At 42.4% G+C, this 27791-nt stretch overlaps 1 protein-coding gene across 4 annotated transcripts in view; it reads right to left on the reverse strand.

Moving 5' to 3' along the window:
- Positions 1 to 27791, reverse strand: part of RBMS3 (RNA binding motif single stranded interacting protein 3) — a 734215-nt gene that overhangs the window by 382896 nt on the left and 323528 nt on the right. For all 4 annotated transcript variants that reach the window (XM_061586167.1, XM_061586164.1, XM_061586166.1 and 1 more), the window contains one exon: positions 2123 to 2214. In XM_061586167.1, the coding sequence (XP_061442151.1) occupies positions 2123 to 2214 (92 nt within the window). The remainder of the gene's footprint in view (positions 1 to 2122; positions 2215 to 27791) is intronic.

Below are 27791 nucleotides of genomic sequence, written 5' to 3' on the forward strand. Positions count from 1 at the left end.
CTGGCCTGGCCTTTAACAGGCCTTTAACTTTTAAAGCAAGCACCTTGAATTGGGTCAAGAAAACAATTGGCAACCAGTGTTTAAAATAGGAGCAATATACTCATGGCTTGCTGGCCCTAACAGCATTGTGGCTGCTCCATTTTGCACTAGTTGCAATTTCCTGCCTGTATTCAAGGACAGCCCATGTAGAGTGCATTACAACAGTCCACCTTGGAGGCTATCCAAGCATGAGTAACTGTGGCCATGGTTACAGAGAATGTGACACAGAATAATGCATAACATTTCATTAGGCTGAGGGTGGATTCCATTTTTTTCATAATTTATTTAGCTCTTATTCTTGGACCTTGTCCTTCCTCCTGCCAAAACCCAGAGCAGCTAACAAACATCTTATAAAATAACACAAATAAGACAAAATAGCCATTAAACTATATCAACCAATCAATAGTAATCTTTAAAACAGGATTAAACTGTCTCTATTAAAATGAGTAACTAACTAACAAATGTCTGATGAAATAAATACATTTTAAGTTGACACCTAAACATCAACAATGTGTGGGACAACCAAAGCTAAGTCAGGAGAGAGTTCCATAGATAGGGGGCCACCATGGAGAAGGCCCTGCCTTATGCTACCACCTCATGGGCTTTGCCGCAAGCAGAGACCCCCTTGCATATCTTAAGGCATGGGCCAGAAACTATCTGGGGATTTATTGCCACCCTTCACCTAATCATCTTATATATATGCAAGAAGACCATAACATGAAGAAGCATGTGAGATGGCAGCTAAAAATGCACAGCAGGCTGTGATTACACAAATTACAATATCTGGGAAAACAGAAATGGCTTAACATAGACAGTTCTGGCACCAGCAGGTGGCCAGCACTGGCCAAGGGCCCCTGTAGCTGAGTGGGCCCCTGCTGCTGGGGCTGGGCAGGTATAGTTCCTGCTCTGTGATTCATGCTAGCAATGAGTCGCAGAGCATGTCCCCTGCAACCTGATGCTGTAGCAGATCGCAGAGCAGGAACCATCCTCTCAGGCAACACCTCATGCACTTCCCGCAATGCACTGCCTCCACTGGGGTCTTAAATAGGCCTTGCCGCATCAGCAGATTAGCATGATGTGTGCGCATGTTTACCATGCCTGGGTGATAGCAGGTGTGCATGCGCAGGATGCTGCTGTGGCCAGTCCTGTTTAAGCCCCCAGCTTTGGTGGCAGTGCTGCTGTGTCACTGTCACCATCCGCCACAGCCTTTGAGGACCCGCTACAGTCTGATGTCGACCTGAATATAGCACAGCCACATCATCTGGGAATCCCCCAAAAGGAGTCTGTTTAAAATAATTTAATGCACAATAAATTGTATAATCAATACATGGTAACCAAAGTTAATCTTCACTGTATTAATTACATTTCACTAAAGAAATTCTCTGTTTGAGCTCCAAGGTATGCAAATCTATAATGCATATTTTTCTTCTTCAATATCCAGACAATGTATTCATAAGTGCCCCTACCACCCATCCATCAAGTGTCCAAGATGGTATTCAACCACTCATGACCAGAGGGCAGCTACATATCATCTCAACTTCTGAATACGCTTTGCAGCTGGCCCATGCTGTTTTAGCCTCTTGCAACCTTTCCCCACAACCTATAAATAATTTCAGGTCATCCATGACACAGAAGAATGGTGCAAGGCTTCATCAGTCCCCAAGTATTGAGGCAATGCAGCCCCCATGCCCAAATTAGCTGGCCTGGGGCACACACCCTACCTCCCTGGATGTCAGTGCTCAGAAAGAGTTCTGCAACATAAAATAACTTCTTTCCATCATTTGTGTTATGATGTTCCTTTTACAGTAGATGTAAAAAGGAAAAAAAAGGGGGGTGCTGTTGTGGAACATAATGGCAACACATCTCAGGACTCATTTAAATCACAGTCATCATAGAAGAAGAAGAAAAATCAGTAGAACCAAAAGAAGATTGTGCACGTAATAAAACAAGTTTCCAAAAATCCTGATTTAGAAAAGAGAAAGGAAATGGAACAATCCCTCCAAATTTTCACTAGGGAGAGTAATATCACAATATGACAAGGTAAAGAATTAGGAACCATAGAATGTCCATTTATTAACCTTACCTTTGCCATCTGGGCTTGCACTCCATTTGCTTTAAGAGATGCTACCGCTTTCTGTGCTGCTGCTGGACTGTCAAAATCTACAAAACCATAACCTTCGGGGGGAATACAGAAGTATCCATTAATACCTTTAAAGAGCATCCAACTTTTTAAGCAACTTCCCTCCTATCAACAACAGCTGCCATGTTACCACCATCCTTCCAGCTACCCATAGCCATTACTGAGGACAAGAGGGTGAGGAAGCAGCATCCCTTTCATTTTGCTTAGATCCAGCTCCGCGACCTGCTGAATTACTACTCCTTGAACTTCTTAACTAAGAACTAGAGCCCAACTTTTTTTCCTCCTCCCAATACTTTTTCCTTTTGTGTCATGTCTTTTAGGTTTTAAGGCTTTCTTATTTTTAATCTTTGCAAGCTGCTCTGGGAGTCATGTTCCTCTGAAGAATGTGGTAAAAATCCTTTTAAATAAACAAACCACTGTTCAATTTCATCTCTACATCTCCTTGTCTGAAACCCTGGAGAGCCATTGCCAGTCATTATAGTAGACAATACTGAGCTAAATCGACCATAGTCTGACTCAGTATAAAGCAGTTTCCTATGTTCCTAAAATCAATAATGCTCAAACATAGGCTACTCGGATATATCAGAACATGTTTGAGCATCCAGTTTAGTTAGGCCAGGTAACACAGGAAACTGCCTTATACCAAGTCGTATCAATAGTCCACCTAGCCCTAACATTGTGTATTCTGACTGGCAGTGTATTCTCCAGGGTCTCAGGCAGAGGTTTTTCATATCACCTGCCAGCTGATCCTTGTAACTGGAGATGCCAGGGCTTGCAACTAGGAACTTCAGTTCCACCACTGAACTATGGTCCCACCACTAAAACCCTAGTCTCTGGGGACTATTTTTCATGCTTACTGCATGAGTCTGCTTGTGGATATTAGTGATCCTTCTAGGAAACGTTTTCTGATATTCTACCAGGCATCTCTTTCCCCTCTGATCAGCCATGGAAAACCATTTTTCTTCTTTGGTGATAACGACATTAATTTAAAGGGACTCTTAACAGAATGATCCAACCAAGCAGCATTGCATTCAAACATATTTTGGATCCCTAATACTTATTATGTATTTTTGGAATATATGTAACATGTCTCTTAGAGAAAAGCCAGAGCTTCTCCTTTGCATCCTCATAAGCCTTGCTGCAATCCATACAGCTGACACTGACTTGCCTGAAAGCTATAATAATATTAGAACTAGAATGCTGATAGCTGAACAGCTTTGGGACAGACATCTCCATTTACTAGGTCAATATGCATTAATACAGAAGGCAGCCACAAATATGCTGCTGCATTAACTGTACTGCATTTTTTATTATCTGCAAGCATTGTGCATGAATCAGAGAGAGGGAGAGTATGTAAGCACCTTAGTAAGATCCCACACACTGCCAACATATACATCCCATTATAATAAATTGCCTATTGTATATTGAATATCAAATATATTAAATTATAGCTATAATTCTATACACACTTACCTTGGAGCAAATCCTATTGAACCCAATGAATGAGGCTTACATTTATTTAGTTATTTTTCAAACGTATTCCCCACCTTTCATCAAGACCCCAAGGCAGGTTAAAACACAAATATTTAAATCACATTATAAAAGATTCTAATAAATTCTCAATGGTCTGTCTTTAGCAGCCTGTACTAAAAGATAGGTTTTCGGATGGTGCCTAAAACTATTACAATGGTGTTGCCAGCTTAACCTCCAGAGAGAGTGTATGTACCTGAAGAAAGCTTTTTAGTTGCTTTTAACATCTTTTGCTAACCTAAACTCATTCTCAGCTTTAGCCTTCCTGATGTCATCCCTACAATTCCGTGCTACCTGTCTGTACTCTTCCTTTGTCGCCTGGCCTTCCTTCTACTTTTTTGCTTTCAAGATCTGTTCAGTTTTTTGTGAAGCCACATTGGCTTCTTCTGCTGTCTTCAGGTACCAAACTTAGTAATCTTGGCTTGTGAAGGGAACATATTTGAAGGAATTTCGACAGTTCCTATGCAAGTTTGCAGAGAAATCATGGCGCATTAGACTTTAACAGTTCAGATCATTATAGCAGGATGACTTGAACAATATAAATTTACTTCCTAGTCACTGTTATTTAGTTTACATAACTATTTTGCTTGTGAAAAATATTGTATTTTGATTTGCTTTTTTGTAAACTGCACAAATCATAGTTTCTAATTAAAATGCATCAATTGGGGTTTATTTTTGTCATTACCTAAGAAAACTCCCCCCCCCCCAGAAAGCTCTTTTGTAATGACCTCATGTCAGGGACTGGATGTTATGAGGATTGCTATACTCACAGATAAATCTTAAGAATTTATAGGCTAGAAACAGAATCTTGAATTGGGCTTGGAAGCAAATAGGCAGCCAATGCAACTCTTTAAGAGCCAGTGTTATATGGTCTCTTGATGTCAGACTCAGAAGCGCCCTAGCAGCTGCATTCTGCACTCGCTGCCGCCTCCAAGCTATTTTCAAAGGCAGCCTCATGTTGAGTGCATTGGAATAATCTAACAGGAAGATTGCTAGACAGTGGAGGTTTCTCACTGGGGCTGTAACCAACTAAGGGCTCATCCAGACGACTGCAAAATGTGTGACATGCCCGCTATGTGTGTTCATTATTTTTCGGTCGTCCAAATGATGTCTCGCGCTGTTACGCATTTTCACAGGTTAAATCCGCTCCTTGCAATACCGGCAAAAATGCGATTTGCTGTTTAAAATCGGGAATCATCCGCTGTGCCTTCAGGAGTAAGGATGCAATACCGCGGACTTTACAGCTGATGGGAGGTTCTTGGGCATTTCCCCTTGCCCCTTCTCCTCATTCCAGCCAACCATGTATCTGCACTTTTGCGCATGTGTGAGAATAAGCCTGGGAAAATTGAACCAATCATCGCAATGGTGGGGTGTTGGGGGGGGGTCTGCAACTACTGCGCAGATGCATGTTATTTTTTGCCAGCCTGCAAACTGGGCGGCCGCTCTGGGTGAGATCTGCAATGCACAGCAAGCGAGAAAATGGGGGTGGTCGGTTTCAGCCTGCCTCTGGAAATCTTTATCAATTTCATTCTACTTGCTGGGGTTTTTGCTTCAAATCAGAAAAGCATACATTTGTTTAAGTGTAACATCGCAAATGCAAAAGGGCTTCTGGTCGGTTTCAAGCCTGCTCCAGAAAGCTTTGTCAAATTCATTCTCCCTGGGAAGGAAAGGGAGGGGGGGGGACAGTTTCTTACTTTTTTGGAGAAATAAGTGCAATTGCCAGCGTGTTTATCTCCTTAAATATCAATAAAGGCAGAAAAGCATACATTCCTTTAAGTGTAATATCGCAAATGCAAACAATAAAAGGGCTTCTGGTCGATTTCAAGCCTGCTCTGGAAAGTTTTGTCAATTTCATTCTCAGTGGGAAGGCAGGCGTGAAACCGACCAGCAGCCTTTCCTTCAGAGGCGAGAACTTCTTTACAGCCATATTGTGCTTCGTTGCAAAGGGGGAGAGGAGCATATGTCATTTTTTTGCTGACCAATTGGTTGATAGGGGCAGGTTTTAGAGGCGGAGCTTGGAAAAAGCTAAAAGAATGTAGGGGTCTTACCGCTGTGTGTGCGGGTGCAAAAAAGCATTTTTTTAAAATTGGGAAAGAGCAAACTAAAAGGCAAAGTGAGGACTATCAGATGACAAACCGAATATGGAAACTGTGGATTATCCCGCTCCATTTGGATAAGCCCTAAATTTTACTCTAGAATAGACCCACTGAAATTAATGGACCTAAGTTAGTCATGTTCATTAATTTCAATGGGTCTAAGAGTAGGACTAGTATTGGATACAACCCTAAATTCCCTCTATTACACTTCCATTTTCAGGTATAGAAAGCAGATTTCACTTTCCAACTTGTTTCTATCAGTCTTCTGAAATCAACCAATCCACTCTTTTAAACTCCTAGCCAACAGCAAATCCACCCCACGTCCCCAGGGAAGAAACAAAGTGAATACATAAGCAAAACATGTGATATATTAGCATTTTACTAGGGCAGCTGGCCCCTCAGAACTGGCAGTTTTGCCTCCTCTCCCCCCCCCCACCTTCTCACAGTCTAGTCACTTAAAAAGAAGCATTAGCACACCAAGGGTTTAGGATCCTTTATTACTGGACAAGCATTAAGAACGAATGAGTATTACGTTTAAGGCTCTGGTGTTCTATTTATAACCAATAATCACAGCTGAACTCTTGCAAAGCACAAGTACTTTTAATTAACTTGAACAAAGCAAGTTTGCAAAGCAATTTAATCCAGCAGCTTCGTTCTTATAGTTTTTCTTGATCATCATGCAGAACAATCGTAGAGTGGCCTGGAAAGCATGTAGCGGCAGATTCACTGCCACAGCCCTACTAGCTTGGGTGGAAGGGGTGTGTGTGTGTGTGTGTTGCTGACCCATCTCCAGGCTAGTGCAGTTGAGGGCCCAAAGATTAAGTCCCTAAGGCAGTGGTTCCCATGCTTCCCCCCCCACCACAAACTGCTTGAAAATTGCTGAGGGTCTTAGCAGACCACTTAATGATTTTTATGCCTAATTGTTGTAGCAATTGATATGTGCTGTGCTGGATGCGGTATGATTCTTCATTTGTATTTGTATTGCTTCTTTTATGTCTTATATTTTATTGTATTACAATTTGCATTTGGTAGAATGCAAAGTGAAATACAAAAACACAATATAAGAAATAAAAGAAGCAATACAAATACAGCAGGGCCCCGCTTCTCAGCGCCCTGCTTTTTGGCATTCCGCTAATACAGTGCCAGTGGGGTGATCAGCTGGAGTGGGGGCTGGAGCTCCCCGCACTTCAGCTGATCGTGCCGGAGGAGGGGAAGATCAGTTGTAGCATGTTACAGCTTATCTTCTCCTCCTCGGTGGCAGTCAGACTCCCGCACTCCAGCTGATGGCACCGGAGAAGGGGAAGATCGGCTGTAGCACGCTACAGCCGATCTTCTCCTCTTCTGGCGCGATCAGACTCCCGCTCGAGCTGATCGCGCCCAAGGAGGGGAAGGTCTGATCTTCTCCTCCTCTGGTGCGATCAGTGGGTTAGGTTCCAGACCCCCGCACTACAGCTGATCCACTTTTCGGTGGTTTTCGCTTTTCGGCAGGGTTCTGGAACCTAACCTGGCATATGAGTGGGGCCCTACTGTACAATTAAAATTAAATATGAATATTTAATATGGGCATGCCATGGACCAACTGAATTAAGTTTGTGGTCCACGGACCACAGTTTAGAAATCCCTGCACTACGGGGATCCCTCTGTAGTACTCTGTCTAGAAACATCCTCCTTCAAGGCTGTCCATTGCCTACTACCCAAAACAGCTTCCCACCTCAGAGCAAAGCACTTCTACGGAGCCCTCACAAGCAGCACTCCTTACCGCCACCAGAGAGACAACTATGTGACATCCTAATCCTTCGTCCCACTATCAACACTAGCGGTAGGGGATGGGTGTTAAGATTGTAGCTTTAGTAGTCAATACAACCATTTATAATGTATTAACTGAGTTTGAGATACCTATTTTTAAATCTCACCTTTGTCTAGAATTTATAAGCCAATTTTATGTGATCAGGAACAAACTGCAGTGCACTTCAAGGTCCCATACTCTCCCTCCCCTCTGCCCCTTTGGTGAAAGTTTCTATTGCTTAAAGAAACTATAATTCCACATTACATCCACACTCAGGATCTATGGTGTGTTCTAATCAAAGTTAATTTAAACCCAGAATCAGGCTGTGGGTTCAGATACTCATTTGTTCCAGACTTTGCTTAGAAGAGTTTTGCAAGTTTGGATGTAATGTGGTACTATGGTATCTCTGAAAGCAGAGACTCTCACTGTCCTCTCCTTGTGAGTGAACAAAAAGGAGAGGAGGGAGAGAATGTGTGAGCCTGAAACTCACCCAACTTATTCCCAATCACATAAACCACAGTTTAGTGATTGTCTGAACTGAATGGCCTTTGGCAAGCCTTCTGCTTCTATTCTACATCTGCAATATGGGAATAAAAATTCCCACAAGGGAAAAAACAACAAAGGATGGTATGATGCAAAGTAGAGATCCTAGTTAAACAATAAAAACATAATTTATAGTAGTAGCAAATAAACAATATGAAACATCTAACAGTGGCCTTTCACCAGCCAAAATTCAAATCAGGCATCTTCCCAAAACTTCTATAACACAAAACAAACTATTAATTTTCATTTTGTTTGCTCATTTTGGACTTTTTTTTAAGAACATTCATATATTATACATGTAATAAGGCCAGTGGAAAGTTGCTGTGACTGCCTCCCTGCAAATGCTGCCCCCCCACATTATTATTGTTATTGTTATTATTATTAGAACTAGAATTAGAATTAGCATTTATTACTTGACCTTCACCCAGAGGTCCCGGCAGGTTATAACAACCTTAAAATACAGTGTTAAAAACAATTTAAAACAATTATGGAATGATCTTGTAATGAGGTGCGCCTGGCGCCAACACTCTTATCTTTTTGGTGCCAGGTCAAGACTTTCCTCTTCTCCCAGGCATTTTAGAATGTGTTTTTTAATTCTTTTTAAATTGTTTTTAAATTGTTTTTTGTGTTTTAAACTTTGTATATTTGTTTTTATTGCTGTAAACCACCCAGAGAGCTTCAGCTATGGGGCGGTATATAAACGTAATAAATAAATTAGAATCACAAAACAGATGGGTCCTAAAAATATATGTCTCAGATGTCAAAGGCCAAGGTAAAGAGGTACATCTTCAGCATTCGCCTATGGCTGTGCAGTGAGTTTGCCAGACGCCATTGGTGGGGAGAGAGTTCCACAACTTAGGGGCTGACACACAGAATGTCTTCTCCTGTGCCACTACCAACCCAAGCTTCTGATAGGGTGGAACTACCAAGAGTGTCACTTATACCAATTCAGCACCCGAAAGGGTCTGTAGGGAAGGAATTGGTCTTTCAGATATTTGGGACCTAAGTCATTTTGGGCTTTAAACACTAGTGTGAGCACTTTGAATTGGGCCCAGAAATGAACTGTCAACCAATGCACCTGTTTTAAAACAGGAGTTATATGAGATTTAAAAGCAATCCCAGCCAGTAATCTGGCTGATGCATTTTGGAGCAGTTGAAGTTTCTGAGAAATCTTCAAGGCCAGCCCCAAGTAAAGTACATTACTATAATCCAATCTGGAAGCTACCAGAGCATGGAATACTATGGCCAAGTCATCTTTGTCCAAAAGGGGCTTAAACTGGCAAATCAGCCAGAGCTGGAAAACACTCCTAGCCATTTCAGTCATCTGAGCCTCCAGTGACAATGTTGGATTCAGGAGTACCCCAAGCTGCAGACCTGCTCCTTCCAGAAGAGTGCAACCCCATCCAGAACAGGCTGTCTCTCCACCACCCAGACACGAAAACTCTGGACACATAATCCCTCTGTCTTTTCAGGATTCAGCATCAACGTATTGGCCCACATCCAGCCCATCACCACCTTCAAGCACCAGTCCAGCTCCTCAACTGCCTTTCATGATTCAGATGCAACAGAGAGATAGAGTTGGGTGTCATCTACATATTGATAACACCTCACTCCAAATCTAGTGACAGCTCCCAGTGGCTTCATATAGATGTTAAATAGCATGGGGGACCAGTTGGAACCCTGCAGAACACCACAGGACAACTACTATAGTGCCAAAAAATAGACTGCCAAAGCTACCTTTTGGAAGTGGCCCTGAAGGTATGAGCGGAACCACTGAAGCACAGTGCCCCCAACCCCCACTTCCCCGGGACACTCCAAAAGGATGCTATAGTCAACAATATCAAAATCCAATGAGCAGGGTCACACACCCCTGTCTCTTCTGACAGATGTCAACCACCAGGCTGACCAAGGCACTTTCAGTACCCTGGTCAGGCCTGAAGCCAAACTGAAATAGATCCAAGTAATCAGTTTCCTCCAAGCATGCTTAAAGCTGAACCGCAAACACCTTCTCAAGTACCTTGCCCAAAGAGGGGATATTTGCCACTGGATGATAGCTGTTTAACGCTTCTAGGTCCAGGGTGGTCTTCTTAAGGAGGCGACACACCATTGCCTTTTTCAAGACAGATGGTACCTCCCTCTCCTCCAGTGAAGCATTAATCACTCCTTGGACTCACCCAGTCAGGTCCCTATGGCTAGCTCTAAGAAGCCAAAATAGGCAAGGGGAAAGGGGGCAGGTGGTTGGCCACACTTCTTCAAGCTGCAATGATTGCAACTGATTGTCATCTTCAGGCAGCAGTGATCAAAACTGATCCAGTACAGATGGAACAGACAGTATTCTGGACACCTCCATTGGACTTGCTCGTACTGTAGCATCCAACTCTGTCTGAATCTGAACCATTTTGTCCCTAAAGTGCCTGATGTGCCTAAAAAGCATGATGTTTTTATGTTTTAATTAACTGTTTTATTTTCTAGACCATATTCGTCCTTTTCCCCCCTCACAGCATGTTACAAGGAAATGAACTTGTTATTCACAGCAGTCATCAAAAGTGTTCTGCAGAGAAGCTGTGGAGTTTGAATGACTAAGGCTACAATACCCAAAGTCCTTGTTCTGAAGTGTCACAATAATTTTTACTATGAAATTAGTAATTGTAACAATGTTGACTTACAAAATCTGTGAGTCGTGCAGCATGATCCAATGTATGTTTACTCAGAAATAAGTCCCATTGGGTTAAATGGGGCCTGCTTCCATGTAATCTTACAAAGAATTGTGGCCTTAATTTAGCATTTTGTGTAACTTATTTATGTATGTAAGCTACAAATATTTGCCGGTATTGTGGCTGAAATATACTCTCAAAAAATAAATGACAAACTTATTTATCAACATATTGTATGAAAGAGGAAAGGCTAATACAACTGGTATGTTTACAGTAGCTGGCCAGGACATTGGAAGATATCCCACCATAGGCAGTGTAGCCATATTTCACACAAAATAATGATACAAATCTAGCGAAAAGATGTAATGATGTGATTAGCATAGCTGGCCCATATCATGAGGCAGAGTGAGGTACTTGCCTCAGGTGACATATTTTGGGTGCCATTAAAGGGTGACATCTTATCAGTTATTTAAATTACCATGTAGGGAAAATTTTGGATTTTCCACATTTGGTGCCTAAATGCCTTTCATCAATTCCATTCAGTAGATTTCATGCATGAATTTCAATGTACTCATAGTGATGCAGATATAGTTTTGAACTGTACATTCTCTTTAAAACAAGTGATCTCTTCAAAGCTAAAACTATAGTGACCAGCCAACTATAGTCTATTTCCAAATAGAGATTTTCACTGGGGGTGTGACCATATAATAAAATTTGTTGTTGTTAATATATAGATTCCATTTAACCAACATTTCTCTATCATTGCCTTTTTCCCCCAACTCATTGACAGCCCTGCTCACACATTAATCACACCAGTATACCAAATTCATACTCATCCCAACAATAACCTTTCAAGGCAGAGGTTCGCAAAGCTGATGGTCTTGGCAGACCACTTAATGATTTCTCTGCCTGTTGTAGCAGTTGTAATGCACTGTACTAGATGTTGTATAATTGTAAATTGTATTTTTGTTTCTTTTCTTTCTTATATTTTATTGTATTACAGTTTGCATTCAGTAGAGTTCAAATGGCAATACAATATAAGAAAAGAAGCAATAAAATACAATTAAAGGTTAATATGAATATGTAACATGGACATGTCACAGATCACCTTGAAGCTTATGGACCTCTGGTGGTCTGCGGACCACAGTTTGGGAATCCCTGCTGTAAGGTAGGTGACCATTCTCAGTTTGCACTGTCAGTTTCAGAAGCAATGTTTAAATCAGCTTTTGGCATTCTCCATGCCTGCAGTTTAAATGTAAAACCTGTGAGAACATCAGAGGAATCCTGCTATCAGACCGAAGGCCCATCTAGTCCAGTATACAGTTCTCACAGTCGCCAACCAGCTGCCTGTGGGAAGCCCACAAGCAGGATGTAGTGGAGTGCAACAGCACTCTTCCCACTTATGCTCACCAGTAACTGATATTCAGAAGCATATCACCTCTGATACAGGAGGTAGTTCACAGTCATCATGGCTAGTACTCATTTATAGCCTTATCTTCCATGAATTTGTCTAAACTCCTTTTAAAGCCATCCAAGTTGGTAGCCATTATGGCATCTTGAAGTAGGTAGGAAATTCCATAACTTATCTATGCACTGTATTAAGAGGTACTTCCTTTTAGTCTGCTTTGAATATTCCAACATCCTCATTCATTGGATGAGCCCAGGTTCTAGTATTATGAGAAGGAAAAAAAACTTGGGACTATCTATTGACTTTTTAAACATTGTTGTGATGTTTCCTTCACAATGAAATGAATGTTAGTTACATCAGTTTTGTAAATAGCTGTTACGTAGCTTACGTTAAACAGCAGATACGGAGATAAATAATATAGTTATTGCAGCAGAACGGAGATGCCACTGATTGTGACAAATACTGGTCAGAATGGAAATAGCTGACTTGTTACATTCCTAAAGTTCACACGGCGATATTAAAATATTAATTTTATTTTGAAGTCGGAGTCAATTTCTACCATCTCCGACTCCACCCCAAATTGCTTTCAACTCTGACTCCGACTCCACGATTCCGACTCCACAGTCCTGCCCAGAACCATGTCCTGCACTGGCTTTGGGGATAATATCTCCAACTCTGAAATGTAATGCACCTTTGTCAAGACTGCCCACTGCAATTACTAACCACCACACTGAAAGAAACAACATGACTAATTTTACTTTGGCTTGATGCCATATAAGCTAAGTGATGAGCACAGAGGACCAGCAACTGTGAATCTATAACTGTGACTCTGTGTATGTGTGCATGCAGGGGAGACACACTTACAAGACCCAGCAAGTAGAATTTTATGCGTGCTGTAATAAGCGCTATCTAAACACACAGTCAGATGCTAAGCAACTATGTCTCCCATGACCTAAATGGCTGGGGGCCTCCTATGCTCAGTTTTTCAGTTCCATAATTAACTTGGCAGCAGGTTCAAATGAATTAAAACTGAATGTCACTATTTTTGCAACAAATCCCTCATCCTTGTTTTTTGCTGCTTGTCAGGAGAAGACCAGCAGAACAGCAATTAGTGGTAAGCAGTGCAGTGAAAAAGAACCAAGTATACACTAATTAGGTCACTCACCAAGCACATTCATTTCATTGGCAGATTTAATCAATGTTTTCCTGAAATGCCTTAAATCTCTTATGCTAATTGAAAGTTTTGTTATTATTGTTCCTTTAAACACAGATGGGATGCCTGGAGATTTTTAAGTGCTTCTCCCCCCCTTCACCCTTAAAAAATGCTTTCTAAATATTATGTCTTAGAACCATTGCTTTTCCATGTTGCACAGAAACAGTTATCATGTAATTGTAACAATTTCACACCTAGATTTTAATATCTAAGAATGTGGTGGGCTGAACTAGGCAAGTTCACATAATGGCTTGTGTGTTGCATTCAGGGCTGTGGAGTCGGTACGCCAAACCTTCAACTCCAACTCCAACTCCTCTATTTTTCCACTGTCCGACTCCGACTCCAACTCCAACTCCTCTATTTTTCTACTGTCCGACTCCGACTCCACCCAAAATTGCTTCTTGTCAATCAAAATTTATTTGGAAATCAGAGTCGGTACATTTCTACCGACTCCGACTCTGACTCCGACTCCACCCAAAATTGCTCCCGACTCAGACTCCACGACTCGGACTCCACAGCCCTGGTTGCATTTTTAAAAAACTTAGATATAAACCATGAGTGAACCTTATTTATTTATTATAACAAGTTTATACTGCCTTTTAGCCTTAACATAAATTCGATTCATTTATGCAAGGACTGCAGATCCTCCAGCCCACAGGCATCCCCATTTAGTCTGCAAGGCTGTTTCTGCTAAGCCATGCCCACTTTGCCTATGCCTGACCTCCTATATGATGTCAGATGTTGGGCAGGTAAAGGTGGGGCTTGAATACATCAGCTAGTATGACTACTCAGATGTTGCAGTAATTGGACACACCCTCTGAGACCACTTAAGCAGGGTCGGTACAGGCTCACTACTTGTGCAGGAATGTCTTCCCAGATCGGGACTGGGCCAGCAAATGGACAGCAGCATCCAATTGTTCATACCTGTGCAGCCAAACTAGGGGTAGGGCTATTGGTGGCCAAACTACTGAAGTCCTCTCTGGCAGGGCCAGCACCAGGTGTGACTAGGCCCTTGGGCACCAGCTTGCCCTGGGCGCCAGCTCCCAGCTGCCCCCAGACCATGCGGGACCGCTCCACCTATCTCCTCTCTTTCTGTGAATGCCCTGTGCGCTGGGCACTGTCCTGCCCAGAGTGTGAATCACGAGGCAGAGATGAGGATGGAATTAATTATTGTTTTATTAGGGTAATTGAAACATCAAAGGTAGCACGCTTCATAGAGTTGCTATGCTAACTCACTTCTATCCCTAACTAAGCTACCTAAGCATACTCTGCAGTGTGTGAAGGAAGTTGACTCAGCACCCAGATCAGGGGGGTGCTACCTTAAGTAGGAAAGGTCTTCGCCCGTAATTTCTGACTCCTTCAAAGACCCTCCCTCTGGCCAAGGTGCTTGTCATGATGTCTTGCACGGGGTGCAAGGGGGCATGTCTCCACTGACTCATCTGACAATATAGGCTCGATAGGTGCCGGCTCGGCTTCAGGAGGCGGGGTTGCGTTTGAAGTTTCAAGAGGGGAGCTCAGGGGGTTGGAGTTGGTGCGCATGCCAGGACATCCTCCAATGGCTCTGTTGAGGTGTCTGGAGGTGGCGTGAAGTCTTCCTCGGCAGGAGAACTGTCCGCGGGAACTGGCACAGACTCAACCACACACCCTCCCCCATGGTCCTCGAAAGTGTCTACACCCCCTGATTCTTGCCCTAGATGAGGGATCTGCATCTCATCCAGCTCCCTACCTTGATTCCCCTGAGGGAGCTGGGGCTTGACAGGCATGCAGGTTGCTGCCATCAACAAAGATGGTGGTGGAGGCTTCTCTAAGGGGCTGATACCCTCGCCACCATCTTCGTTGATGGCACACAGGCACGCTATGCTGCATGAGCGCACATGTCTGCCATCAATCAAGATGCTGGTAGGGGCATCAGCTCCTTACAGAAGCCTCTGCTGCCATCATGGCTGATGGCAGCTGCATGTGCAGTGCACAAGGCATTCACAGAAAGGGAGGAGAGGTAGGTGGAGTGGGCAGGTGCCACAGGCCCGCACAGACTGGGGGGGCTGGGAGCTCCGTCTCTGCAATCTGCGGCAGGGTTGGGAGTTGACCCTGCTGAGGATTGTGGAAAGGGAGCATTATCCCCACACCCTAATTAAGGGCCCTTCAGGGGACCCTCTGGGCCACAGGGACCCTCGGCCAGGGCTTGACCTGGCTGCTCTTTGGCGCCAGCCCTGCTCTCTGGTTTTAGCTCCTTTCCTCTACACACCACTAGATCCTTCCTCAAGATCCCAGTACTCCTCCTCCCAATCGCTCTGACAGGAGTTCTCCATGGGACCTACGACGGTGTCAAGAAATTATGATGCCAAGCTTCCAATTCCAGTAATTGCACACAGCCTCAGACACTGGATACCTAAGAACCACAAATGTAGGATCAGTTTACACTAGGGTTGTAAGGAGGTAACAATTTCCATCCCATCTTGTGTTCTTTGCAATCAGTGCTGTTTCTGTTCCACTACAGGTTGCATTCTGCTAAAACCTACATTATTCATCTCACTATTTGCTATGGAAAAAACTAATGTAATTAATTATGTAATCAGTTTCAATGGAAGGAAAATGCCAAAAACAATGTAGAAAATGCATTATTTACATAATGTTTATAGTCTAAACAAAATAATTATAGTGAATATCGCTCATATTTGCTTATGTTATTTCTGTTCCTGAACATGCAACTTTTTGCTCCCACTTCAATTTCTGACAGAATTCTCCAACATCCTTGGTTAACACCCATAGGATTGGATCCAAACCAAGTTCCTTGCACTCTGTTCCCACCAAAATCAACAAGACTTAAGTCATTCAGACCAAGGGCCTGATCAGATGCCGGTATAATGTGGATCTGATGCATTTTGCAGATCCTTTTAATTTGGACCGTTTGCATGACGTTTTTGCCAACATGAGAACATTCAGCTGCTTTTGCCTTTACCTCCGGATTAAATCGATGCAACAAAACCCCAAAATTGCTATTAAAATCCGCACTTGCTTCGGTGCGCTTCTACCGTGTATTATCTTTTAAGAGCCTTTTTTTGGCTGCGCAGTTTCTTCGCCATTAGATCCTCCCTTTTCTCCGCCCCTTTAACTGTCTCTGGGCATCATTTTGTTTCCTGCTGTTGACGAAGCAACTTTCGGTCGCTCTTGCCTTCCTTTCTCCCGCTTCCCCCCAATACATTTCCTTCTCCACTCTTTTAAACAAAATCACATTCATCCAAATTATTCACCCTAGAATATCTAATTCTGTGAAAGCTCTCTGCATGTGATGTGAGCAGGTTTTTTTCCCACCCCTTCATTCTCTCTCTTCTGCAGCGACACCAACAACTCTTCAAGGGTAGCAGGGAAGAGCTGGAGCTCAGGAAATTCCTTCCTGGCTGCCAAAGAGGGAGACTCCCCTTCAGCCTTGGTCGTCTCTCTCGCTTTAGCTGGGGGGGTGTCCACAAGCTGCTATGCGCCGCTCGCTGGAGCTACACCCAGACTTGGAGCGCGTGCAGCCATGGCAAGAGGAGGCTGGTGAAGGCACCGCTGGGGTAATTTATAAGCACCCAAAAGTGCAGGGGAAAGGGGAACTGCCTTGGCACCTCATCCCAGCATCTGCTCCACTCATCCCACTCATGGAGAGTGATAATATTAAATGGTTGATGCTTCCTTTAGTAGCTGCTTTTAATGTGTAAAGATAATTGTTTGGGGGGTTTTTATGTTTCCCAGAATGCATGCTGAGGCTTTTCCTGGGGTGCCAAAGGCACACCAATCTCGCGCAGGGACAGCCTAACAGCCATGGGTGGGAGCAGGGGAGACGGGAGAAAGCCTGCACCACAGGGAAGGGGGGCAGCTGTAGGCGATTCCCTTCCTTTCAAGCGCCCATTCTTCCCTTCATTTAGGGAAACACCGCCCCTTCCCTGCCTCCGCAGTTAACATTCTAATGTGTGGGCATGACAACAAGGAAACGCTAATGGCAATAAACGCGCACCCGTGTGAATGCTAAAAAGAAAAACAGCCAATTTATTTGTAGTGAGGGCGGAAGTATGTGAACTGTCAAAATCAATCACGATGGAAAAAGCAGCATTTTTAATGCAGATATTGGCTCATATGTGAACCAGCCCCAAGTTAGCTGCACTTTGTTCTCACTTATTTTAATGGGACACAAGTTTAACTAACTTGTCAGAATCCAAATCGTAGTTCCCAATTCAGATTAGAGGACATGCATGTTAAAATCTGTTTTTGCAATTAAGTCAACCTAGCTGGATCAGGGTGAAAACCAAGCATTATACACCATAAAAAGGCTTTTTCAAAAGTGGTCAGATGAATCCAAATTTGCAAGCCTTGTATATATTCATATTATATTCATACATATGAATATGTTCAGAAAGGAACTCATTAATCTACATCTATACAGCCATGATAATGCTTCTGCTCCCTATTTGTGAGATTCATACACTCACTTCATGAAGATTCTGCACCATCTGTTTTGCAGCAAAGTTTCTTTTTGTTTACCTAGGGTACTCTTAAAAAGTAATGTGCATCCCGACAAGCAGGTAGTGGGCATAAAAAGTGATTATCTGATAATTTACTATGCAAATTCCAGTGATTGTTTTACGCACAGTGGATAAAGAATCAAATTAAAGTCTTATAACCCTTGGAAAATGAGAGTTAGCAAGCAGAGAGGTTGATTTGCCCTTGAAAACTAAATTACTAAGTGCAAATTGTGTAACATTCACACAGACTGTGCCATGTCTGACTGCATAAAGACATTAACCATTAACCATTTTGAATTATTAAAACACATGATTTTAAGTTAACTTGTAACTGGTCAGATTCCCATTTTAATAGATAATTAAGAGCAGTTCACAGCCAAAGGAGAAAACATCACAGTCTACAAAAGACACAAAATCATGATTGAGGATACATTAATTCCATTTAGAGATGATTCTCTAGATACTAGTTTGTTACATAGGCAATATATAAATTTAAAGGTTTTTATTTTCTATTGCTCATTTGGGGAAATTTTCACAAAAACACCACCCTCTGTATGATGCTTCTATGGAGTTTTAACGCAATATTACTGCGATTCTACCACACATACTTGAATTTTGCTTTCAGTGTAGTGTCCGCTTCCTCCATTTGTGTTTAAACGAACAAAGACCAAAGTTTTAGCCCTCATAGAGATTCATTTAAAAAGGTGAGGTCACAGTGTGTTAAAAGACTGAGATTTACAGGACAATTCTACACATGCTTACTCAGAAGTAAGTCCCAATGGGGCTTACTCCCAGGTAAGTGTTTATGTGGACATAAGTCCTACTGTGTTCAATGAGCTTACTATCAAGTAAATATTTTTAGGACTGTAACCTTAAAATAAATTTGGAGGCAAGAGTCTTTATGCCCTTTCTTTAACAAGGAAAAAAAATGCTTTTCAGCTGAAGGCCTTCTTAAACAACCAGATTTTGGCTAAATGCCTGAAACCATTAAATGTCAGGGATTGGTAAGTCTTAACTCAGAGGGCATTTTACAGGGTTGGTGCCACCACTGAAAAAGGGCCTACTCCTTGTTGCCTGGCCTCAGATGGCTGATGAATAGAGTCCCATGGTCCTCAAGGCTGTTCGAGGTGCCCTCTAACACAACCTATGTGCAACCACATGTGGGGAAAAGAAACTCAGAAGACTTTTAAGGTGAGGAGCCTGAACCTTTGTCTCTGACAGGACACCAATGTACCACTCACAGACCACTGTTCCCTAGCAAGTATCCATCTCAAAATGGCAAAAAGCATTCTTGGAAGCTTTTCAGAGGCAACAGATGCTTCAAATCAGGGTTCTGCCCAACAACTGAAGACTGGCTCTTGTCAGTCATCAGGTCTGTCTGGACTCTTGGATCAATTTGTCTATCCACTAGGAGGTGTCTAAAGGCTCTGTGACATCCTGCTAGTTTAGCTCTATCTTTATTGCCTGCTTGTTGTTTCCTTTTTGACTTCTACAGCTCTACCAGTTCACAACCCCTAAACATCACTCTCTAAAACCGTGGTTCCAAAACTTTTTTCCCCATGGACCACTTGAAAATTATTGATGGTCATGAAGGACCACTGGATTATTTTTCTGCCTATTCTACAATTTGTAATGTGCTGTGTTAGATGCTGCATGATTTTTAATTGCATTTTTATTGTTTTTTCTTATATTGTTAGATTGTATTATAATTTTAATTCTATGGAATGCATTTTGTAATACAATAAAATACAATATAAGAAATAAAAGAAGCAATAAAATACAATTAAAAATCTATGTGAATATTCAACATGGACATGACAGGGATCACCAGGATGAAGCTCATGGACCACTAGTTTGGGAAACCCTACTCTAAAAGCCTCACCCAAACTTGTTATGGACATTTTTGGGGTTATAGGTAAAGTAATATGTATCTATTAGATGTAGCAAAATGTTTTAGGAACATTTAAATAAAAGCAGAACAGAGCTGCTTTCCTCTGCAACTCTAGTTGTTGAGGCAGTTTAAGTGGAGAATAGGACTGAACTGTTAATGAGCACCAAGGACATTGTTTTATTATTTAGACATTTTGGCATTCATCAATTTTTAGTGTTCAACAGATTAAAAACAGCAATAGGTCAACCCAGGTCAAATGATGACAGGATAAACTACATTTTTAAATATGAATTGCAATAGTGACAAAGGAAATGAATTTGAAGCTGGGTTATGAATTGTCAAAGGCAAATTTATTTCAGATCTGAAGCAAGCTTGTTGCTTTGTGTCTTTTGCAGTTGGGTTGCAACACAGGAGCAATATTCACAAGAGAAATAAACAGGAAAAGTCTGACAAGGAAGAATATGCTCACTGAGTATACTGGACATACTGTGCTTTATTGGAAGAAATATTTCTAAGGATGAAAGTAGGTTGTTTTGGCAAACATCTTAGGAATTACGCAATTAAGCTAAATTCAGGAGCATGTCACTAGATTACTCTGGGAAGGGGGAACTTAATAAAACAGTTTTCATTACAGCTACACATCTACTTAGAGCTATGGGTTTCAACCATAGTCATTTAAGTACTTTTATACAACCCACCTGAAATGTAGACAAATAAATAAGATATAAAAACGTTAGAAGTAGGAAACAGAATATATAAAATACATTTTCCCAAGAACTGGGAAGGTTTTACTCTCACTTTATATGACGTAATCCCCTTATCTGTAAAAACATTCCAGATACCCTGCTGAAGCTAAACATGCACTTCATTACTACCTTGTTGTGGTTAAACTGGCATTAAACATCAGTTAATATTCAGCTGGTAATAAATAGAAATAGACATATGTAATGCTAACTAGGAGTGGCTTTGGACATCATGATGTGACAGACAGAACAGGAAGCATAAATGTCTTGAACTTCTGTTCCTTTGCTCAGATCTTGGAAGGTTACTTTTAAAAAGTAATAAATTACAATTTATTAAATTACAAATAGTTATTGTATAGAAATAGAAGAGGACAACAAAAAGGGAAGAACAGGAGCCCTATTCCAAAAGATTAAAGAAATGAAATGAAATTAAAGAAATTAAAGGGAAATTTAAACCAAGAGTAGGGATGTTGAATAATCAACAGAGGAATACACTGACTGACCAAGATGAAATAAAAGGAAGATGGAAGCAATACACTGAAGAACACTGTAAAAAAGATGCAAAGATGACAGATTCATTCATGGAGGAACCATATGATGAAGAACCAGAAATTTTAGAATGCAAGGTGAAAGCTGCTCTTAATATACTTGAAAGAATCACCAGGAACAGACGGCATACCAATAGAGTTGCTACAAGCTACTGAGACTGAATCTGTCCAAATTTTGACAAATATCTGTCAAGAAATATGGACAACTAAACAATGGCCCACAGACTGGAAGTGTTCAATTTACATCCCAATTCCAAAGAAAGGGGATCCCAGGAAATGCAGTAATTATCGAACTATTGCCTTAATATCCCATGCAAGTAAAGGAATGCTCAAGATTCTATAACAAAGGCTCTTACCATATATGGAGCGAGAAATGCCAGACATCCAAGCTGGATTTAGAAAGGGGAGACGTGTGACGCCCTTCCCTGGCTCTCCCTGTCAGGTTCCTACCTGCTCGTGGCTACTGCCTTTCACTAGGCACCACCAGGGACTCCACCAGTCCGGACTGTCCTTTTTTATGGTTTCTCTCTCCGCTCTAGCACAGATCTCAATAGATCCCTCTGCTAGGCAGCACCACCAGCCACGTTCTACAACCAATGTTCCCAGAGACCTTGCCTGAGTCTCTCTATCCGGTTACATCCGTGACTGCGTGCCTATGCTGTTCCCAACCCCCTTGTATCAATGCCGATAACTCATAACTCGGGGTTGCTCTGGATACTTATAATGTTATCTTCCCCTCTTCACCGCTGCCACCATTTGTTACTGTTTCCCTTCAGCCTTGGTTATTACCTTACCCTCCCTTCTGGTCTGTGAAACCCCAGCCAAGGATCAGGCCTTCGGTAAACCAAAATAGTATTTATTAAATAACATTAATAACAAGATAACTTTGATAATGATCTACAAGCTTATGGTTTCATCTATTACTGTGATATTTGACTTATTATTAATCCGAACTCCACCTCCCTCTTTCTCCACACTCTCCTGACATACACCAACTCACACCCACCTCCCAACTCCACCAAAACAACCCACTCACGTCCACCCAGATTCAACTGTCATCCTTCCATTTATACTCTCAGCCATCCAAACACTCAGCCAATCATCCAGCATTCTACTGCTCATTTACTCCCCCCTCCTCTTTCATTCCACTTACCATGTATCTTCTATACAAACAGCACTTACCATATATACATTAATACAGGAACATCACATTTCCCCCCCTTAAAAATAACGGCAGAGTATTATTCCTGCTCTAGGATTCATACGCCGCGTTAACAATAAAACCAAGTCTTTATGGGGAAAATGTCTTTTTTGTTCCTACATCTGCGTCATGTCACTGCAGTCCCAGCCACCTGCCTTGACAGTCCATCGGCCAATACATTGTCCTTGCCTTTTATGAACTGGAAGTCCACTTGATAGTCTTGTAGGGCCCAGGACCACCTCTGCAGCATAGTGTTATGGTTTTTCATAGTCTGTAACCATAACAAGGCCCGATGGTCAGTCGTCACCGTAAATCTTCATCCCCACACGTATGGGCGCAACTTGTTCAGTCCCCACACGACCACTAGGCACTCCTTTTGGACCAACGAATAGTTTTTCTCCCTCAACGTCAGCTTGCAACTCAGATACGCCACTGGATGTCTGGTGCCTTTTCTCTCCTGCAGCAAGACGACTCCCAGCGCGAGGTCCGACGCATCCGTAGCCACGATGAATGGTTGCTCATAGTCTGGTGCTATTAATATAGGTCCTTGGCACAAGGCTTGCTTCAGCAGATCAAAAGCCTTCTGACATTCATCCGTCCATACCACACACTCAGAACACTTTTTCTTTGCCAACTCATGCAAGGGGGTTGCTATTTCCCCAAAATCTTTCACAAACTTTCTATAAAAACCAGCCACACCTAGAAATGCCCTAACTTGTTTTTTAGTTAAGGGGATAGGCCACGATTGTATTGCCTCCACCTTGCTCCATAAGGGGGTGAATTTCCCACTCCCCACCTTATGTCCTAAATAGTTTACTTCACTCACAACTTTCCCATTCACACGGTACGGCACAGATCTGATTGGGGCATGATTTCCAGTACCAATGGAATGTCTGGCTATACTAGTTCGGCCAGGTTTATTTCTAAAGAGATCTCCATAGTTTTTCAAAACTCTCAGAATCTCTTCCTTTACTTTTTCTTTCACCTCCTCTGACCATTCCACTTGATCTACCCCTCCTTTGTCTTTGCTTTCCTGTACCAAATCTGGAAGTTCAGGCCCACTTCCCTCAGGGAATAAGGTAACTTGCAACACCTTTGCATCCCTGGTATGGTAAGGCTTTAACATATTTACATGAACCACTTTGTTTTTGTTTAATTGGTCTGTGGTAATTACATACGTCACTGTGTCAAGCTTTTCTCTTATGGTATATGGTCCCTCCCAGTTAGCCTGTAATTTATCATGTTTCCTGGGTATGAATGCCATAACCATATCTCCCACATCATACACATGTTCCCTGGCTGTTCTGTCATATCAGTAACTTTGCTTCTCCTGAGCTTGACTCAAATTCTTTTGTACAGCTTCCATCATCGATGTTAATTTGCTGCGGAAGTCTAATACAAAATCAACTACAGATGTTTTGTACTCTCCCAGGGTTCCTTCCCATGAATTTTTTAACACTTCCAAAGGTCCCCTCACTTTTCTAGTGAACATCAGTTCAAAGGGTGAGAAGCCTGTTGACTCCTGAGGGACTTCTCTGTACGCGAATAAGAAGCACCCCAAACGTTCATCCCAGTCTTGTGGGTGATCTTGAACATAACTTCTTATCATGCCCTTCAGAACCCCATTAAATCTCTCAGTCAATCCGTTAGTGGCTGGATGGTAAGTGGTGGTCTTTAGATGTTTTAGACCACAACACTTCCACATACATTGCATCACTTCTCCCATGAATACACTGCCTTGATTCGTCAGCACTTCATGAGGGAAACCCAGCCTCATAAAGATTTTTAACAAAGCCTCTGCCACTACAGGGGCTTCTACGGATCTTAATGCTTCCGCGTCTGGGTACCTGGTGGCAAAATCCACCACCACCACTAGATATTTCTTGCCATGCCTTGTGGGTTTGGAAAAAGGGCCCACCAAATCTACTCCCACTCTATAAAAGGGTTGTCCAATTATAGGAAGGGGCTTTAAGGGTGCCTTAGTCTTTACTCCACTTTTTCCCACCTTTTGGCATATACCACAAGATAGACAATGTTGTTTTACATCTTTGGAGATATTTGGCCAATAATAGTGTGCAGCCAATCTCCTCTTGGTCTTTTTTATTCCCAGATGTCCTGCACATGGGACATCGTGGGCTACCTCTAGCAATCTGGTTCTGTATTTGCTAGGTACTATCAATTGCTTCACTGGTTCACATTCATCCTTTCTCTCAGCAGGCATCCACAGTCTATATAAAATCCCATTCTCACACACAATTTGATTCCTCAGCTTGTCAGTAAAGGGAATCTTTTGTGTCAGGGCTTGCTCCTTTATTTGTTTCAAACTTGTATCCTTATTCAGTTCTTCCCTGAATTGCTCTGCCTCATCACTAGAGACCATTTGATACAAATTGTTTCTTTCAGCAGGCCTTCCAGGGGTTGCTATGGTGACTGTAGGCTCAAAAACAGGTTCCACCCTGTTTCCTTCAGCCCCTTTTAACATGGCTTCTGTTTCTCTGCCAAGTTGTTGTCTGGTTACCACATATATTTTTCCTTGTGCCCCCATTACATCTCTTCCCAGTATCACTGGTTCTTGTTGTTGGGCATTAATACCTACTTTATATTTTCCCTCTCTGCCTCTCCACTCCATTTTCACTAGGGCCATGGGTAAGCTTTCTGGTTGACCCCTCACTCCTTGGATAGTCACCGTTTCCTGAGGTAATATTTCCTCAGATCTGAGCAGCACCAGTATCAAGCAATGCCCAATAATTTGCCCCTTGAACACACACTTCTTCTCTTAGACTCGAATCCAAGTCTTTTACTTCTGTCCAGTTTATCTGGCAGAACTGAACCTTTTTCGTTGTTAGATCTTTTGGTTCTGTTTTTACTGCCCTTGCCTGAGCAGGATTACTAATGGGGTTGGCAACCTCACATTGAAAATGTAGGTGCCCCGGTCTACCACATTTATAGCATAATTTCTCCTCACTTTTAGGGTACACAGATCCACTCTGGGGTGTCCTGTGCCCTTCAGATTTTACTGGAGGACTCACTCGCTGTGGCACCACATCCTTTTTGACGCCATTATATGGTCTGGGTTTAAACTCTCTTGATGTTTTCCCCACCCAGCCAGTTCTATTGGAGGCAAAGTGATCCGCCATCTCTGCGGCCTCCTGCACCGATGTAGGGGAACGGTCTTTGACAAGGAGCCTTATTTCTGGTGGTAACTGATGGAATAATTGATCCAGTATCATGAGGCTTTTCACCTCTTCCACTGACTGAGCTTTGGCGCTACTCATCCACTTTCCAAATATATCCATCAACTTTGCTCCCAGTTCAACAAAAGACCTCCCTGCTTGGATCTGACAGTTTCGGAATAACTTCCTAAAATAGTCAGGTCCCAGTCTGAATCTTTTGTATACTGCCTCTTTAAACTCCGCATATGTGACGGGCCTGTCTGAGGGGAAATATTGGTATACCTCTGCCAATTCCCCTTTGATCAGGTTTGATAAATATTGCATATATTTATCCTCCGGTAGCCCCCACAATTGAGCTGCTTTTTCAAAAGTGCTGAGGTAAATTTGTGGATCTTGTCCCGGCTCAAACACTGCAAAATCTTTCGGTGTAACCTTTATCTTTGTTTCATTTCTGTCCTTTCTTGTTTCATCAGAATGAAACTTCTCTCTTTCAAACTTTAACTTTTCCACCTGTATCTCAGCATCCAATGCTCGTTGCTTCTCCCTCTCCTCAAACCCCATTCTCATTATCTCAATTTCCAACTCCCGCTGTTTTTCTTTCTCATCCGTTTCAAAGACCCTCTGCTTGTCTTTTTCCTCAGCTTCAAAGACCCGCTGCTTTTCTTTCTCATCAGCCTCCCTCCTCAATCTCTCAGTTTCCAACTCATGCTCCCATCTTAACTTCTCTCTCAAGTACTCTATATAAGCGGGATTGCTTGAATACCCTTCTGGGGTCTCTTCTCTGACAGGTTGTTTTTGCTGGACAGTTGTAAAAGCTATCAGTGCTACCCTCAATTTGTCTACTCCTTTACCCTCGTGAGGTAAATTGAATGTTATGCACTTCTCCTCCAGCTCCTCTCTTTTCATCTTTACATATTCAGCCATGGTGTTGGAGTTCACTCACTCTTTGCCACACACTCTTTGCCAGTCACTCTCACAAGTAATCTTTATTTGTTATTTCTGTTTGCCACACCACTGTTAGGGACTCTCTTTTGTCCGTATCTGGACTCTCTTTTGTTTGTATCCCACCGCTACAGCCACCACCTGTGATGCACTTCCCTGGCTCTCCCTGTCAGGTTCCTACCTGCTCGTGACTACTGCCTTTCACTAGGCACCACCAGGGACTCCACCAGTCCGGACTGTCCTTTTTTATGGTTTCTCTCTCCGCTCTAGCACAGATCTCAATAGATCCCCCTGCTAGGCAGCACCACCAGTCACGTTCTACAACCAATGTTCCCAGAGACCTTGCCTGAGTCTCTCTATCCGGTTACATCCGTGACTGCGTGCCTATGCTGTTCCCAACCCCCTTGTATCAATGCCGATAACTCATAACTCGGGGTTGCTCTGGATACTTATAATGTTATCTTCCCCTCTTCACCGCTGCCACCATTTGTTACTGTTTCCCTTCAGCCTTGGTTATTACCTTACCCTCCCTTCTGGTCTGTGAAACCCCAGCCAAGGATCAGGCCTTCGGTAAACCAAAATAGTATTTATTAAATAACATTAATAACAAGATAACTTTGATAATGATCTACAAGCTTATGGTTTCATCTATTACTGTGATATTTGACTTATTATTAATCCGAACTCCACCTCCCTCTTTCTCCACACTCTCCTGACATACACCAACTCACACCCACCTCCCAACTCCACCAAAACAACCCACTCACGTCCACCCAGATTCAACTGTCATCCTTCCATTTATACTCTCAGCCATCCAAACACTCAGCCAATCATCCAGCATTCTACTGCTCATTTACTCCCCCCTCCTCTTTCATTCCACTTACCATGTATCTTCTATACAAACAGCACTTACCATATATACATTAATACAGGAACATCACAAGAGGCACCAGAGATCATATTGCAAACATACGTTGGATAATGGAATGGACCAAGGAATTTCAGAAGAAAATCACCCTGTGCTTTATAGATTACAGCAAAGCCTTTGACTGTGTAGATCATGAAAAACTATGGAATGCTTTAAAAGAAATGGGGGTGCCACAGCATCTGATTGTCCTGGTGCGCAACCTATACTCTGGACAAGAGGCTACTGTAAGGACAGAATATGGAGAAACCGATTGGTTCCCCATTGGAAAGGGTGGGAAACAGGGGTGTATTTTGTCACCCTATTTATTTAATCTGTACACAGAACATATCATATGGAAAGCGGGATTGGACCAAGATGAAGGAGGCATGAAAATTGGAGGGAGAAATATCAATAATTTAAGATATGCAGACGTACCATACTACTAGCAGAAACCAATAATGATTTGAAACGAATGCTG

The sequence above is a fragment of the Rhineura floridana genome, chromosome 10 (assembly GCF_030035675.1).
Source record: "Rhineura floridana isolate rRhiFlo1 chromosome 10, rRhiFlo1.hap2, whole genome shotgun sequence".
NCBI lineage: Eukaryota > Metazoa > Chordata > Lepidosauria > Squamata > Rhineuridae > Rhineura > Rhineura floridana.